Source organism: Schistocerca gregaria, chromosome 3, assembly GCF_023897955.1.
Source record: "Schistocerca gregaria isolate iqSchGreg1 chromosome 3, iqSchGreg1.2, whole genome shotgun sequence".
Classification (NCBI taxonomy): domain Eukaryota; kingdom Metazoa; phylum Arthropoda; class Insecta; order Orthoptera; family Acrididae; genus Schistocerca; species Schistocerca gregaria.
The window spans coordinates 652974050-652989917 of record NC_064922.1 but is presented as its reverse complement, the minus strand read 5'-3'; the positions used below and the strand labels follow the sequence as shown (position 1 = coordinate 652989917).

The following is a 15868-nucleotide window of genomic DNA, read 5'->3' as shown; positions in this document are numbered from 1 at the left end:
CTCCTGGCCTCAACCTTTATTAGTCACTGTCCTCAGCCACCCATCCCCTTCCCTATTCCCATTTCACCACCACACAGCCGCCATTCCACAACCACACCCAGTTTTTTTATTTCTCTCCTTTTCTGCTACCCCCCCCCCCCCCCCCCTCCCGATCCTTCCCACCACTCTCCTGCCCTCTGTCTAACCTATAGCACTTCACCGTCTGCCATCCCCACCACACTATCCCAACCCCTCCCTACCCCATCCAATCACATCTCCCATCACATGGTGGTGCTGGTGCTTGCAGTGTGGTTTCATTTGCCTTAGAATGAAAGTGTGCGTGAGCTGCATTTGCCTGTGTGTGTACGTGTGTCTGTTGTTGATGAAGGCCTTAATGGCTGAAACCTATAATTGTGAGAGTCTTTTTGTTGTGGCAATCTGTGCCTCAGCATCTCTGCCATATGATGAGTAGCAACTTTCTTCCTCATAATATTCTGTTATGTTCTTCACATAGATGGCTATGTCTTTTATGTGTTTTTAACAGTTTATTAAATATTGCAGAGACTGTCAAGTGTCAGGGTGTATACGTTGACAAGGAAAAAAATTCCCGGATTTCCCGGCTAAAAATACACTTTCTCCTGGAAGAAAACACACTTTTTCCGTGTTATTAAGTGACAGTGCATTTTCTTTCGGAACTGTGAAACTTATCAATCCTTTGAATGGTTATGTTTTTATACACGGGCGTAGAATTTCCCAGCACTTTAGAAAATGAAACTCAGCAAAGAAAACCCATTTTGGAAAAATTTTTGATGTGCAGCAACATGTACGCTGCATTGTTTCGTGTTGGGAAAGTATAAATTTGAATTCCACCAAACATCGCATGTTACTTTCCGAACCATTGTAATGGGGATTGAGATGCGCTTTTGTGAGCCAGTCATAGCTCATGTCACGTGATCCTGCCAGTCGATGACAGCGGTTATGTAGACCACGGGACACGTGATGTAGTCAACTAATAGCAACATCACTGTTAAGTAGCACATAGACACAAACAGGAAAAGTTAATGTTTTAAATTAATATACATAGTGTTGCAACAAGAAAAGAAATGCTTTCACATATAATATTGGTCTCTAAGGTTAATAAGCTGCAAGAAAAGCTAATCTTTCACATATAATGTTGATCGTTTGTTATTGCACGTGTTACACTTTTAACATATATCATACAAATGTGCAAGAAAATTCGTAGCCGAGACCAGTGACTTGTCCTGAAAGTTTTCCACAAATAAATTAGCTACCGCAGAGGAGAGATAACTTGCCATAGCACTACATCAATTTGCTCATAATAAAAACATGAATGTGTGACCTTCTGGGGTTCGAAATGGCTCGTCATCAAACGCTCTGCGATTTAAGAAATTCGTCGTACATTCTCGCACATAGCTCAGCTTGCGTGAAAGTAAATTTACTTTGAAAGTAATGCTTTTCAAACCAACATTCGGAACATTTTCCCGCGACCTGTTAGAAATAGGTTCGTTTCAGTAGTCGTCACAGAGCGCCCGATAACAGGCGCCACCACGCTATGGCAGCTGCTATGACGCAGGAAGGCCACATGTTCGTACATGTAAAACATTAAAAGATCTTACATTATGGCATAAAAGAAACAACACATCAGAGGATACTCCAAGAGCATTGGAATTTCATGAACCACACTAAAATGGCATATTTAAAGTGTATACTTAAAGAGCACATTCATATATCCAGATTCCCAATGAAGCAGGCCTTGATCTGATATTAAGCTTTTCAGTGTGGGTTTTTGGATGTAAATTTTCTTGGAGTACCAGTACTGTATTAACTAATTTGACTGCTCTGCGCGTCAGCCCTGGATCTACGATATTTCTGAACCAGGGCAATACTAAGCGTTTGAGATACAATGTCAATAATTTAAAAAAATTGAGTTTTCAATAATATGTTCCTTTTGTAGCACACATCTTTCTGGAGAGTTTTATACATAAAACATACATGTTTGAGGAAATGTAAGAGATGTTATTTGGTCTTAAGTGTGCCAGAGTGCAATGCCACCCCTCTTCACACAGCATTCTTCTATCGCACGTCACTGAATTTCGTTCCATGGAATTGAAACGTATATCTCCTAGCATTGTGTTCTCTCTAATCTTGCTATAGCTTTACATGGCGTGCTTTCCTCTCTGCAAAAGAATCTGTTACCTCGTCAAATGTTTTGCTACATGAAAAATTGAAATATCATTGTCTAATACTGCGTAAGCTGTTAATACAATAGGTACCCAAGACTGGTATGGTTTCTCGATCTTATTATGTCTAGTTTGTGACTGTCAGCTAGATAAAACAAAATAGGCTTTCTAACACTGCAGAAATTGTAACACACACTAAATAAACAAGACTGTTTTGGCACAAATGGTCATTTTTATAACACAACAGAATATAATTCATGAAGACTGACATAAAATGCCTATTAGGCCTACTACAAGCAAAAAGCTTTATCCAGAATGAGATTTTCACTCTGCAGCGGAGTGTGCACTGATATGAAACTTCCTGGCAAATTAAAACTGTGTGGGCACACAGTTTTAATCTGCCAGGAAATATCAAAAAGTTTTATGTTAGAAAATAGTTTCACATTTCATTCATATGCTCCAGTTTCTTGAGCATGAGATCGAAAAGTAGTAGTACGAGATTTTTATATATATTTGGAATCGTCATATTCTTCCCTAATTTCTGTGATGACACCGTTTCTTCTCCTTTTTCGTTCTTAAAAACAATCTGGAACTATTCCTGCCTTTGTCAAAACTTATTCGCCAGTTAACTTCACTAACCCTGCCAGAATCACTGGTTTACTTATCCCTGATTATTCTTGGGGTAGGCGTTGTTATGTTCATACAAACCATTTACCGTGAACTTAAGCGGGTGCTAGATGGGGACTGTACAACTAGCCCTTACTACTGTAGTGATCTGGCCAAAGATTTTCTGACAAAATTTCATTTTCTTGGATATACCGAGAAGATAATATGTAATCTTTCTTACCTGTTATTCCTGCTAGTCATTTATTTCCTCTCTGGTAGTCTGACTCTCTGGATTTCCCTAGTAATTATAACAACGTTGATCATTCGCAAACCCAGTTAACAACAGACAGTGATTGGCGTTCGCTTGTTCAGCTTTACTACGTTCAGCTCGTATATCCCAGTTCCCTTTTGCCTGCAGGAAAGTCTATTTCTATATGCGACTAGGATTCCCCAAGTCTATTTCTAGGTGTGACTAGGATTCCCTTGATAGACATCACATACACTATGCACGCATTCAAATATCAACTTATGATTCATTCAGAATTCAACTTACAGAGTGTGTTCAAAAACCAACAAAGATGTGTTTCAAAATCATATGAATAATCAATAGACCAATGTGCACTGGATGCTAGGTGTTTTGTGAAACAAGGTCTTTTTCTCCTCAAGAATATGAATTTGGCTCCCACCCCACCTCGCAATTGTCGCATGGGTCAGATCTCTCGGTTTGCCCACCTGCAGATATTAAGATCGTGTTCTGAGTTTATGAGTCTATTCTTAACCTGATTTTATAATCAACTGACCCAGGAAATTTTTCCTGACCATGTTCAATATGCTGTAGTTACACTCACATGCAAAACTTGAGACAGACAAACTACAGAACCATTTCACTCCTCCATATCATTTCAAAAGTTTTTAAGAAAGTGGTCACAACAGAATTCTATTTAATTCTTCCAAGCAGAACTTGTTGGTTTTTGCACAGCATTATCCAGAGAGAAAGCCATACAAGTCTTCGCAAATGAACTCTTGGCAGAGCTAAGCAAGAAAAATTATCCTTAAAACTGTTGTGTAGTGGTCACTGACAGCTTTACGCTACTTGAGAAAATTCATTATTTGTTTACACAGCTGCACTTCTTCTTTATTAAACAACTGATTTTGGTCTCCTTAGGAGCAGCACCAGGGTATCTGCATCAAAAAGAAAATGCCATTACAAAAAGTGCATACATATGTACTGACAATATGTTTACACTGTATTTAATAACATTTTCTTTGCAATATAGGTGACATGAAGACAGTCCCAAACTGACCAAAATCAGTTGTTCAATAATGAATATGTAAACATAGAATGGAGTTTCTCAAAAAATTATTCTGCAGGTATATGTGCTAAGACTATGACGCCATATATCACACAATTCTACTTGACAAAATTACAATGTTATGCATGGAGCAAGTCTTATCTTCATAACAGAAACCAGGGTGTCACTTTAGCAGGCATGGAACTTGTTAACAGTCTACATAAATGATAATCTCTCTTTCTCAATCTGTGAATGATTTTTTTGGGCCATGTCTTAGAGATATCTACTTTGGTTGTTTATAATCATGGGGATTGCACTATGACGTAATGCTACTGACTATGTAATGGGAACAATCAGCTGCCAAACTCACCAGCCTGCTAAGTGTATATTTTGCTAAGTGGGGTATTACACAAAATTATTGATTCAATTTCACTTATCATTAGTTACAGGCACATGCCCAGTTAAATGGGATGCCTCTGGCTCATAATTTGTGTTGGGGATAAGTGACTGCCACATTGCCACAGCATATGGCAGGAATTTTTCTACATAAATAATATCTTGTCAAAGAACGTCTATAAATCTTTTGAGTTCTAGAGCACAGGAAAGTTATTAATGGCAACTACTCTCTGCTACTTTGGGGCATATGCCTTCTTTCTTAGACTGTAGTCAACATATCTTACATTTGTTTGGAAATACACTCACTTACAAAGGTTATACCATAGGTCAGAGTCCTGCAATTTCTGGAATATCATACAAAGAGAACTGAGGTGTTTTCACTGATTGAATTTTGTAGCATTGTCATCCAAGTAGTTGAAACATAAGAGGAAAGATTAAACAAGCATAAGTTAATGTTGAAAGAATGTATTAGCAATAATGACTGGTAGTTTTTTGTGTAGCATGAATGGTCTCTTGGTTACTGTTTAACATAATGGATGTTCTTAAGTGGCATTTGCAAGCATGCTTCAAGCAGATCAATCTAGAAGCTTTTGCTTGATGAGTTTGGAGCAAATTTTCTCAGGATGAGCAGTGCAATAAGTATTAATCATTGCCTGGGTGTAAACAGCCATAAATTTATTGATAGTAGCACATGGTTTCCATGAAGGGTTTGGTAAATGAACACACTACAAATGCTCTGACATACATTGGTTTATAGCTAAAGTAACATTTGGTGGAAAAACATAGTTAACTCTTGTTTACTTTAATCACTACAGAGGTATAATTTGGCAATAGGTTACTTGATGAAAATAACAGTGGCGTTACTAATTTTACTAGCATGACTGGTTCACTGTCTCCTTGTGTATACAGCATGTTTCAAAGTGAATGTATGGGTTTTAATGCTCGATAGCGTTTATTAAATTCAACTTATAATTATAAATAACACATCAAATGAAAGAGCAACTCAAACAGATTTGTTTGTATACCTATGTGTAAACAGGAAGAGTATGGAACAACCAAGAATTAATGAAAAACATCTTGAGCAAGTGAGAGTCTATCATGCGTAGTCCCAAGAAATCAGATCGTCCTTGTCGTTCGCAGTTGTTACAAGCTCTAAGGCCTGCATTCTAAGGTTTATGTACCAGCTTTGTAAACCAAATTTTGCTGCATGAGATGACAATTTTCTGGATTGTGTCATCTTCAGTGGTGAATCAACATTTCACCTAAATGGAAATGTGAACGCACATAACGTGTGTATCTGGGGGGAAGCAAATCTCCACGAGATGGTACAGTTGCAACGGGACTCCTCTTGACCTTTTTGGTGAAGCAAAATAGTGCACCATCTCACTGGCATAACTCAGCATGTGAGTGGTTAAACAATGCTGTACCCGACTGCTGGATTGGCCGCAAGGCACTAGACGATAGAGCTAGTTTTATATGATCTTCGTGTTCACACACGATCTGGCCCCATGCAATTATTGCCTTTGGGAGTTCACAAAGGATGATGTGTATATGTCTCTACTACCAGGTGATCTATCTGACTTCAGAAATAGCACATTGAACACTTTTAAGAAAAACTATTATAGTTACTCTTTCATTTGCTTTGTTATTTGTAATTGTAAGTTAAATGTAATAAATGCTACAAAGCTTTAAAACCTGTATTTTCATTTTGAAACAGCCTGTATTATCTGGTTTCACCCTGTATTATCTGCTTTGTCACACAATACAAACCCTGTGTAAAAAGGCACTGAAGCTGAGTTCCTGGCAGCAGAGACTGGAAAGGAACTATTTTCAGAATGTGTTTAACCATCTCATAAAATGTAAAACCAAAAGTCATGAAGACATTTTAATTCTTTCACTGGGATTAGTTGGTCTTTAAGGCTGATTAACATGTATGAGACACTAAATAATGCAGATGAACAAAGCTAATTGTATAACTCTGAATTATTAAGAGTGTCTAGCTTTGGTGGCTAGTTGATCCTGTGTACCTATTCAGGGTACACTAGAAATGGTGAAGTGTCATATCTGGGCCTGTTGGCTGCAGAGTAACATTACTGATCTCCATTCCCCTGGAAGAGCACAGTGGATGGTATTTTGGTTGGCTGTGCAGTTACACTGCTGTATTGTGACCTTATTTATGACATTTCATATACTTATCTAAACAATAGGGCAACAAGATTTCTCATGATTAAACAATTTTGGAATGGAGGTAACATCTTTGTCAGCAAATGAAGCTATAGTCAAGACTCAATAGGAGGAGGCTGAAAGCCCTGAAAAAAATCCGTTTACATGTTGCTAGGCCTGCACTTGTGCTACTTCCACAGGAGGCTCTAACTACGAGACGGTGGCCTGAATTACTTTAAATCATATGCTGACGAACACATTGCCTCCAAACTAATTAAAGACAGCAGGTTTCCTCGTCTGATACATCCCAGATAGCTGTGATGTCACTGGTGGTAAGAGTGCACCTTTAGACTCGAGAGTCTTCAGTTCTGGCTCACCCTTTCACCATTAGAATTAGAAGTGTCTTACTGGGGCACTAAAAATTTCTGCAGAGCATATTCTGTTTACCATATAGCATACCAATTCTGTGTGCTTTGAATTAATATTGTAGTTTATGGTCAAACAACATATAGCATACCAATTCTGTGTGCTTTGAATTAATATTGTAGTTTATGGTCAAACATTAACATTTCTTCTTCATGGCTACAAAACAGGAAGCACATTATTAAGTAAAATTAGAGGCAATAATCTGCTGCTAGTGTAAGATTATATTCTAAGTATATTTGTTAACAAATTCTTACAAATTTTATGGCTTTTGACATTAACTGGGATGATTACTTACTTCTGTGTGTAAGGAGTTATTTGCCTAATTCTTGCACATGCTAAAAAACTGTCTGGGTGTTTTGAGTCAAATATTACAATGTACAGGCTCCGTTGTCCTGTTGTTAAGTCAAATGGTACAGATGTTAACTCTGAGTCATGGTAGGTGTTTATAACATTGGAGTCTGGACTGCCTGAAATCTGCACTTTACCCAATCGTTTATCAATGTCACCAACAGTTTGTCCTTCTTTTGCAGATGCAGGATTAAACACAAACTGAAGGAAGTTGCAGTTGCTTCTTGTCTTTCCTGTAAAAACAAAATGAAAAAAGGTATAGCAACAAAGTCATATAAATAATCATTTTGGTTAATGAGTGCCCCGCATTCAAGCTTTAACTGCAGCAGTTTCTTCTTATATCACTACTAGGACACATGACGATATATGTATCATAAATCAGTATGCATGAAAAACAATGTTACGAGGAACATGTAACACTAACAAAAGTTTTATATGTCTCTTAGAAACATATATATCTATACGAGACCATACCGACCTTTTTTAATTCAAGAAGGCCTCTATAGCTTTGAAGAAGTTAACAATAAGGAATAACTTTAATCTGCATTTAAAGTCATTATTCCTGTCTGCCAGACAATTTTAATAATTATTTTCATGGATAGGTTGTCAAAAAGCAAATTTTTGTAGGCAAATCTGCTTCAACAATACTACTCAGCATTTTATTTTGGCCTGACCACAACAAGTTGACTATCTGTATAAATGACCACCACTAACTGTTGCCAACAGCAAAGTTGACCACCACCCATATGTTAACAAGGTCTGTTTCAGTATGGTATCACAGCCTGTGTCATCTGGTTCCCAATCACATTTCCCCAAATAATATCCCTGAATTGTGCAGGTGGGAAATCTCTACAATATATCCTTCAGTCTCACAATTCTCTTGGCACCAAAGTTATAGCACTATATATACCTCAACACAGCCTTTTTATATTCCATTTCCTGTGAGTGCAGACAGTCTGTAGAAGACAAGTTTAAATCATGAACATCACAGTGTTATTTCTCATTTCTATGCCTTGGTATTCCTAAATAAAGCCACATGTAGTGAATGTTGAGTTTCCCACTCAATAAAACTCTTATGTAGGCCAGGATGACTGACCCGCCAAGAGGCATGGATTAATATTCACAGATAGAGACGAGTATTAAGTCAATTAAAGTGTTTATTTCAGAAAATTTGTAAATGAGAATGCTGTGTAAAATGGAAGCCAATGGCCTTGCCACAATGATAACACTGGTTCAAATGAGATGACTGAAGTTAAGCGCTGTCGAGGTGAGCTAACACTTGGATGGGTGACCATCCAACCTGCCGAGTGCTGTTGGCAAGCAGGGTGCACTCAGCCCTTGTGAGGCAAACTATGAACTGATGACATACTTAATTGACAAGTAGCGGCTCCAGTCTCATAACCTGACATACAGCCAGGAGAGCGGTGTGCTGACCACATGCCCCTCCATATCCCCATCCAGTGACACCTGCAGGCTAAGTATAACACGGCGACTGGTCAGTACTGTTGGGCCTTCATGGCCTGTTCGGGCAGGGATTAGTTTAGTATAAAATGGGAACATGTTACTTTCTTTCAGATATTACTTTGAATGGTGTTAACTCTGAAACAGCAACGGTATTTACTCCACAGAATAATATAATAAAAACGTTATGTTAAGTCCATATCTGAACATCTTGCTCTTAGAATTATCTACCAATCCATTTCCTTCCTAATGAAATTTGTTATTATCAATAAGACAGACTGGAGTTCACAAGCACAGTACTAGAAGTATATACAGAGCTGGGCAAATAAAAATAGTCCACAGAACAGAGTTACAGGGTACAAAGAAACACAGCGGACGAAAGGAAATACACTACTAATCTGACTATAGCAGATGTTGAAAGTGGCCATCATTCATCTCTTGGCACTTTAGGGCACTCGTCAGCAAGTTGCTCAAGGTGGTTCAAAGCTGAACTGCTGCAACTGCTGCAGTCTCACCTGAAATGTTTTGCTGCAGTTCTGGAAGACTATGAGGGTTGTTGCAGTACACCTTAGATTTGAGGGCTCCCCACACAAAGTAATCATACACTGACATATCAGGTGACCTGGGTGGCCAGTTAGGACTGTGACCACACTGATCTCGGCTACCAACTCTGTCAGTCTTGAAGACTATGTAAATGTGCTTGAAGGTTCACCTGGCCATATGGGCAGTTGCTCCACCCTATTGGGGTGTGATTATATGCATACATTCAGGTCCATTCGCATCCATTTATTTGGGCCACTTTTATTTGCCCCATCCTGTATTATTTCCATGTAAAGTATGTATAACTGTTCAAGTGTTCAGAATAGGTTTTTGTATTTTGCAGACATCAGTCAGGAAACTGGAAATCTCCAGATGTTCAAAATTTATCTGATTAGATACTCCTATGACTTATCAGAATATTTTGACTTGGTGATGGAAATTACAGTTGACACCAATGTTCATCTCAAACAGATGTTAACTTTTCTAGCATGTATGTAGCTGATTGTGTTCTATCAAATTAGTTCAATTACATATGTGCTTAGAATTGTAAACATTGATAAAAACAGCAGCTGAGCAGTGTAAGATGAAGTGCAATGGATTTTTTTTTTCGAAGTAGGTGCTTTTATTTTAATTTCATAATGTAGAAAAATTTTCATAATTATACCCTTTTATAGATTAGCACTAGATCTAGCTATTTGCTGTACCTTACAGACGTAGAGAGCAGTACCAGTACATGTGTATATTTAATGCACTACCCACATGAAAAATAATATTACATGGTATTGTGTCACAAGAGTTTGGGCCCTGTCGAAAATATTTTAAGCAACTACACACATTTTTAATTTGAAGAACTTTGTTTTTCCTTATCCCAGAAGCAGGTGTGAAAGATTTCCATTTCACCACATTTTCTCACCACTGTTTCTTCAGTCTTCAGGTACCATACTAATGTAGGGAAATCTATATGTCATGTTAATTGATGTATAAATAGTAAAATTTGCTCAAAATTTAGACATTTATTGCATTTGTGGTCTGCCCTTACACTTTCAGATATGATTTTGTTTCACTCAAAAGTGCACAGCAGTGATTTATAAACATAAGCAGGCTTCAATTATCTGGTATACAAAAGCATTACTTCAGTAACAATCACGTACCATTGCAGCTAATCTTTCATCTCACAATCCCATACCAAGTAAGTTGCCTCTGCAGCTTTATGACTTCTGCAAAATGGCAGCATCATGAAGTAAATAGGTTTGATCTTTTGTTAAAACTAGCCCTACATTCATATTTGCTTTCTGATACTTTGTCAAAAGAGTTCTTTAGCTCATGTTTTCTTTTTTTAACCTTCTCACAAATCCATCAGCATAAGTAGATACATGATTTAAGTATGGAATATAAGTCCAGTTTATTGCAGGTAGTGTCAGCAGACATACAGCCAAATACTGGTTTCATTTTCAAGCCAAATTGTTTTATGCAGTGAGCAACAAGTCCAAAAAGTGTCAAAGTCATTATCATGACACATGCAATTTTTTATCAGCAGCCAGTCACATAATCCCTAGTCCACTAACCAGTAAAAGCATGGAAAAAAACACTGAAGAAACTTAACAAGTGTAGTTTACAAATGAAATGAATTGTGAGATGACCATTGCTTTGAGGCAATCTATGCTGTGAGATTAACCCCTGTGACACTACAGTGGATGATTTTCTGAGTACTGCTGCCATGCTGTGGATGCAACTTCAGGATGCAGATGATGTTTATTTCTGGCAGGGAATCTAAACCTATACCTTCTTCCAACTGATATAAATGATTCCCCCCCCCCCCATCCCCCCATGTAGTTGGCACAGAAGGATAAACATTCCCAAACCTGCACCGACTCAGTTATGGTAGGGGTGAGATGGTGGTGAGCAAGTGTTTCAGTTAGCACTGTTCTGCCCAAGACACATGCTGTGGGTCAATGTTCAGATATATGCTGATAGTAGTTCCCAGATCATATGTCTCATTGTCATGCAGGATGATGACAGATTGGTGCACCCCCAAAGAAAGGCAGAGTCTGTATTGGCAAAGCTGTAGGAACCCACAGATATGGTCATTATATAATCTATGTTCTATACCCCCCCCCCCCCCCCCCCATGAACCATGGTGGGGGGGGGGGGGGGGGGGGAGACTTACGTGCCTCAACGATACAGATAGCCATACAGTAGGTGCAACCACAATGGAGGGGTATCTGTTGAGAGGCCAGACAAACGTGTGGTTGCTAAAGAGGGGCAGCAGCTTTGACAGTAGCTGCAGGGGCAACAGTCTGGATGATTGACTGATCCGGCCTTGTAACACTAACCAAACTGGCCTTGCTGTGCTGGTACTGTGAAATGCTGAGAGCAAGGGGAAACTACAGCCATAACTTTTCCTGAGGGCATGCTGCTTTACTGTATGGTTAAATGATGATGGTAAAATATTCCGGAGGTAAAATAGTCCCCCATTCAGATCAGCGGGCGGGGACTACTCAGGAGGACATTGTTACCAGGGGAAAGACAACAGGCGTTCTATGGATCAGACTGTGGAATGTCAGATCCCTTAATCGGGCAGGTAGGTTAGAAAATTTAAAAAGGGAAATGGATAGGTTAAAGCTAGATATAGTGGGAATTAGTGAAGTTCGGTGGCAGGAGGAACAAGACTTCTGTTCAGGTGAATACAGGTTTATAAATACAAAATCAAATAGGGGTAATGCAGGAGTAGGTTTAATAATGAATAAAAAAATAGGAATGCGGGTAAGCTACTACAAACAGAATAGTGAACACATTATTGTGGCCAAGATAGATACGAAGCCCACACCTACCACAGTAGTACAAGCTTATATGCCAACTAGCTCCACAGATGATGAAGAGATTGATGTTGCACAGATGAAAAAATGGTAGATACCAAAATAGACGACAGAGGGATAGAGAAACAATTAAAATCTCTCAAAAGAGGAAAGGCCGCTGGACGTGATGGGATACCAGTTCGATTTTACACAGAGTACGCGAAGGAACTTGCCCCCCTTCTTGCAGTGGTGTACTGTAGGTCTCTAGAAGAGCGTAGCATTCCAAAGTATTGGAAAAGGGCACAGGTCATCCCCATTTTCAAGAAGGGACGTCGAACAGATGTGCAGAACTATAGACCTATATCTCTAATGTCGATCAGTTGTAGAATTTTGGAACACGTATTATGTTCGAGTATAATGACTTTTCTGGAGACTAGAAATGTACTCTGTAGGAATCAGCATGGGTTTCGAAAAAGAAGATCGTGTGAAACCCAGCTCGCGCTATTCGTCCACGAGACTCAGAGGGCCATAGGGTTCCCAGGTAGATTCCGTGTTAGTTGACTTCTGCAAGGTGTTCGGTACAGTCCCCCACAGTCGTTTAACGAACAAAGTAAGAGCATATGGACTATCAGACCAATTGTGTGATTGGATTGAAGAGTTCCTAGATAACAGAACGCAGCATGTCGTTCTCAATGGAGAGAAATCTCCCGAAGTAAGAGTGATTTCAGGTGTGTCGCAGGGGAGTGTCGTAGGACTGTTACTATTCACAATATACATAAATACCTTGTGGATGACATCAGAAGTTCACTGAGGCTTTTTGCAGATGATGCTGTGGTATATCGAGAGGTTGTAACAATGGAAAATTGTACTGAAATGCAGGAGGATCTGCAAAGAATTGACGCATGGTGCAGGGAATGGCAATTGAATCTGAATGTAGACAAGTGTAATGTGCTGCGAATACATAGAAAGATAGATCCCTTATCATTTAGCTACAATATATAGCAGGTCAGCAACTGGAAGCAGTTAGTTCCATAAATTATCTGGGAGTACGCATTAGGAATGATTTAAAATGGAATGATCATATAAAGTTGATCATCGGTAAAGCAGATGCTAGACTGTGATTCATTGGAAGAATCCTATTGAAATGCAATCTGAACACAAAGGGAGTAGGTTACAGTACACTTGTTTGCCCACTGCTTGAATATTGCTCACCAGTGTGGGATCTGTACCAGATAGGGTTGATAGAAGAGATAGAGAAGATCCAACGGAGAGCAGCGTGCTTCGTTACAGGATCATTTAGTAATCGCGAAAGCGTTAGGGAGATAACAGATAAACTCCTGTGGAAGACTTTGCAGGAGAGGCGCTCAGTAGCTCAGTACGGACTTTTGTTGAAGTTTTGAGAACATACCTTCGCTGAGGAGTCAAGCAGTATATTGCTCCCTCCTACCTATATCTCAGAAAGAGACCATGAGGATAAAATCAGAGATTAGAGCCCACACAGAGGCATACCGACAATCTTTCTTTCCACGAACAATACGAGACTGCAATACAAGGGAGAACCGATAGATGTACTCAAAGTACCTTCTGCCACACACCATCGGGTGGCTTGCAGAGTATGGGTCTAGATGTAGAAATGTATGATGAGATAAAAGAAATTATTCATATAGTGAAGGGAGATGAAAATTTAATGGTCATGGGTGACTGGAATTCGATAGTTGGGAAAGGAAGAGAAGGAAACTTAGTAGGTGAATATGGAATGAGGGTAAGGAATGAAAGAGGAAGCCGCCTGTTAGAATTTTGCAAAGAGCATAACTTAATCATAGCTAACACTTGGTTCAAGAATCATGAAAGAAGGTTGTATACATGGAAGAAGCTTGGAGATACTGGAAGGTGTCAGATAGATTACATAATGGTAAGACAGAGATTTAGGAACCAGGTTTTAAAGACATTTCCAGGGGCAGATGTGGACTGTGGCCACAATCTATTGGTCATGAACTACAGATTAAAACTGAAGAAACTGCAAAAAGGTAGGAATTTAAGAAAATGGGAAATTGAAAGAACCAGAGGTTGTAGAGATTTTCAGGGAGAGCATTAGAGAACGATTGACAAGGATGGGGGAAGAAATACAGTAGAAGAAGAATGGGTAGCTTTGAGAGATGAAATAGTGAAAGCAGCAAAGGATCAAGTAAGTAAAAAGACGAGGGTCAATAGAAATCCTTGGGTAACAGAAGAGATATTGAATTTAATTGATTAAAGGACAAAATAAAAAATGCAGTAAATGAAGCAGGCAAAAAGGAATACAAACGTCTCAAAAAAGAGATCAACAGGAAGTGCAAAATGACTAAGCAGGGATCGCTAGAGGACAAATGTAAGGATGTAGAGGCGGATATCACTAGGGGTAAGATAGATGCTGCCTACAGGAAAATTAAAGAGACCTTTGGAGAAAAAATAACCACTTGCATGTATATCAAGAGCTCAGATGGAAACACAGCTCTAAGCAAAGAAGGGAAAGCAGAAAGGTGGAAGGAGTATGTAGAGGGTCTATACAAGGGCGATGTTCTTGAGGACAATATCATGGAAATGGAAGAGGAGGTAGATGAAGATGAAATGGGAGATATGATACTGTGTGAAAAGTTTGACAGAGCACTGAAAGACCTAAGTCGAAACAAGGCCCCGGGAGTAGACAACATTACATTAGAACTACCGATAGCCCTGACAAAACTCTACCATCTGGTGAGCAAGATGTATGAGACAGGCGAAATACCCTCAGACTTCAAGAAGAATATAATAATTCCAATCCCAAAGAAAGCAGGTGTTGACAGATGTGAAAATTACTGAACTATCAGTTTAATAAGTCATGGCTGCAAAATATTAACATGAATTCTTTACACATGAATGGAAAAACTGGTAGAAGCAAACCTCATGGAAGATCAGTTTGGATTCCATAGAAATGTTGGAACATGTGAGGCAGTACTGACCCTACGACTTATCTTACAAACTAGATTAAGGAAAGGCAATCCTACATTTCTAGCATTTGTAGACTTAGAGAAAGCTTTTGAAAATGTTGACTGGAATACTGTCTTTCAAATTCTGAAGGTGGCAGGGGTAAAATACAGGAAGCGAAAGGCTATTTACAATTTGTACAGAAACCAAATGGCAGTTATAAGAGTTGAGGGACATGAAAGGGAAGCAGTGGTTGGGAAGGGAGTGAGACAGGGTTGTAGCCTCTCCCCGATGTCATTCAATCTGTATATTGAGCAAGCAATAAAGGAAACAAAAGAAAAATTCGTAGTAGGAATTAAAATCCATGGAGAAGAAATAAAAACTTTGAGGTTTACCGATGACATTGTAATTCTGTCAGAGACAGCAAAGGACCTGGGAGAGCAGCTGAACGGAATGGACAGTGTCTTGAAAGGAGGATATAAGATGAACATCAACAAAAGTGAAATGAGGAGAATGGAATGTAGTCAAATTAAGTTAGGTGATGCTGAGGGTATTAGATTAGGAAACGAGATGCTTAAAGTAGTAAATGTGTTTTGCTATGTGGGGAGCAAAATAACTGATGATGGTCGAAGTAGAGAGGATATAAAATGTAGACTGGTAATGGCGAGGAAAGTGTTTCTGAAGAAGAGAAATTTGTTAATATCGAGTGTAGACTTAA

At 39.0% G+C, this 15868-nt stretch overlaps 1 protein-coding gene across 1 annotated transcript in view; it reads right to left on the bottom strand.

Moving 5' to 3' along the window:
* Positions 1-15868, bottom strand: part of LOC126356110 (uncharacterized) — a 221942-nt gene that overhangs the window by 143214 nt on the left and 62860 nt on the right. The window contains exon 5 of the mRNA XM_050006811.1: positions 7359-7644. Within this exon, the coding sequence (XP_049862768.1) occupies positions 7359-7644 (286 nt within the window). The remainder of the gene's footprint in view (positions 1-7358; positions 7645-15868) is intronic.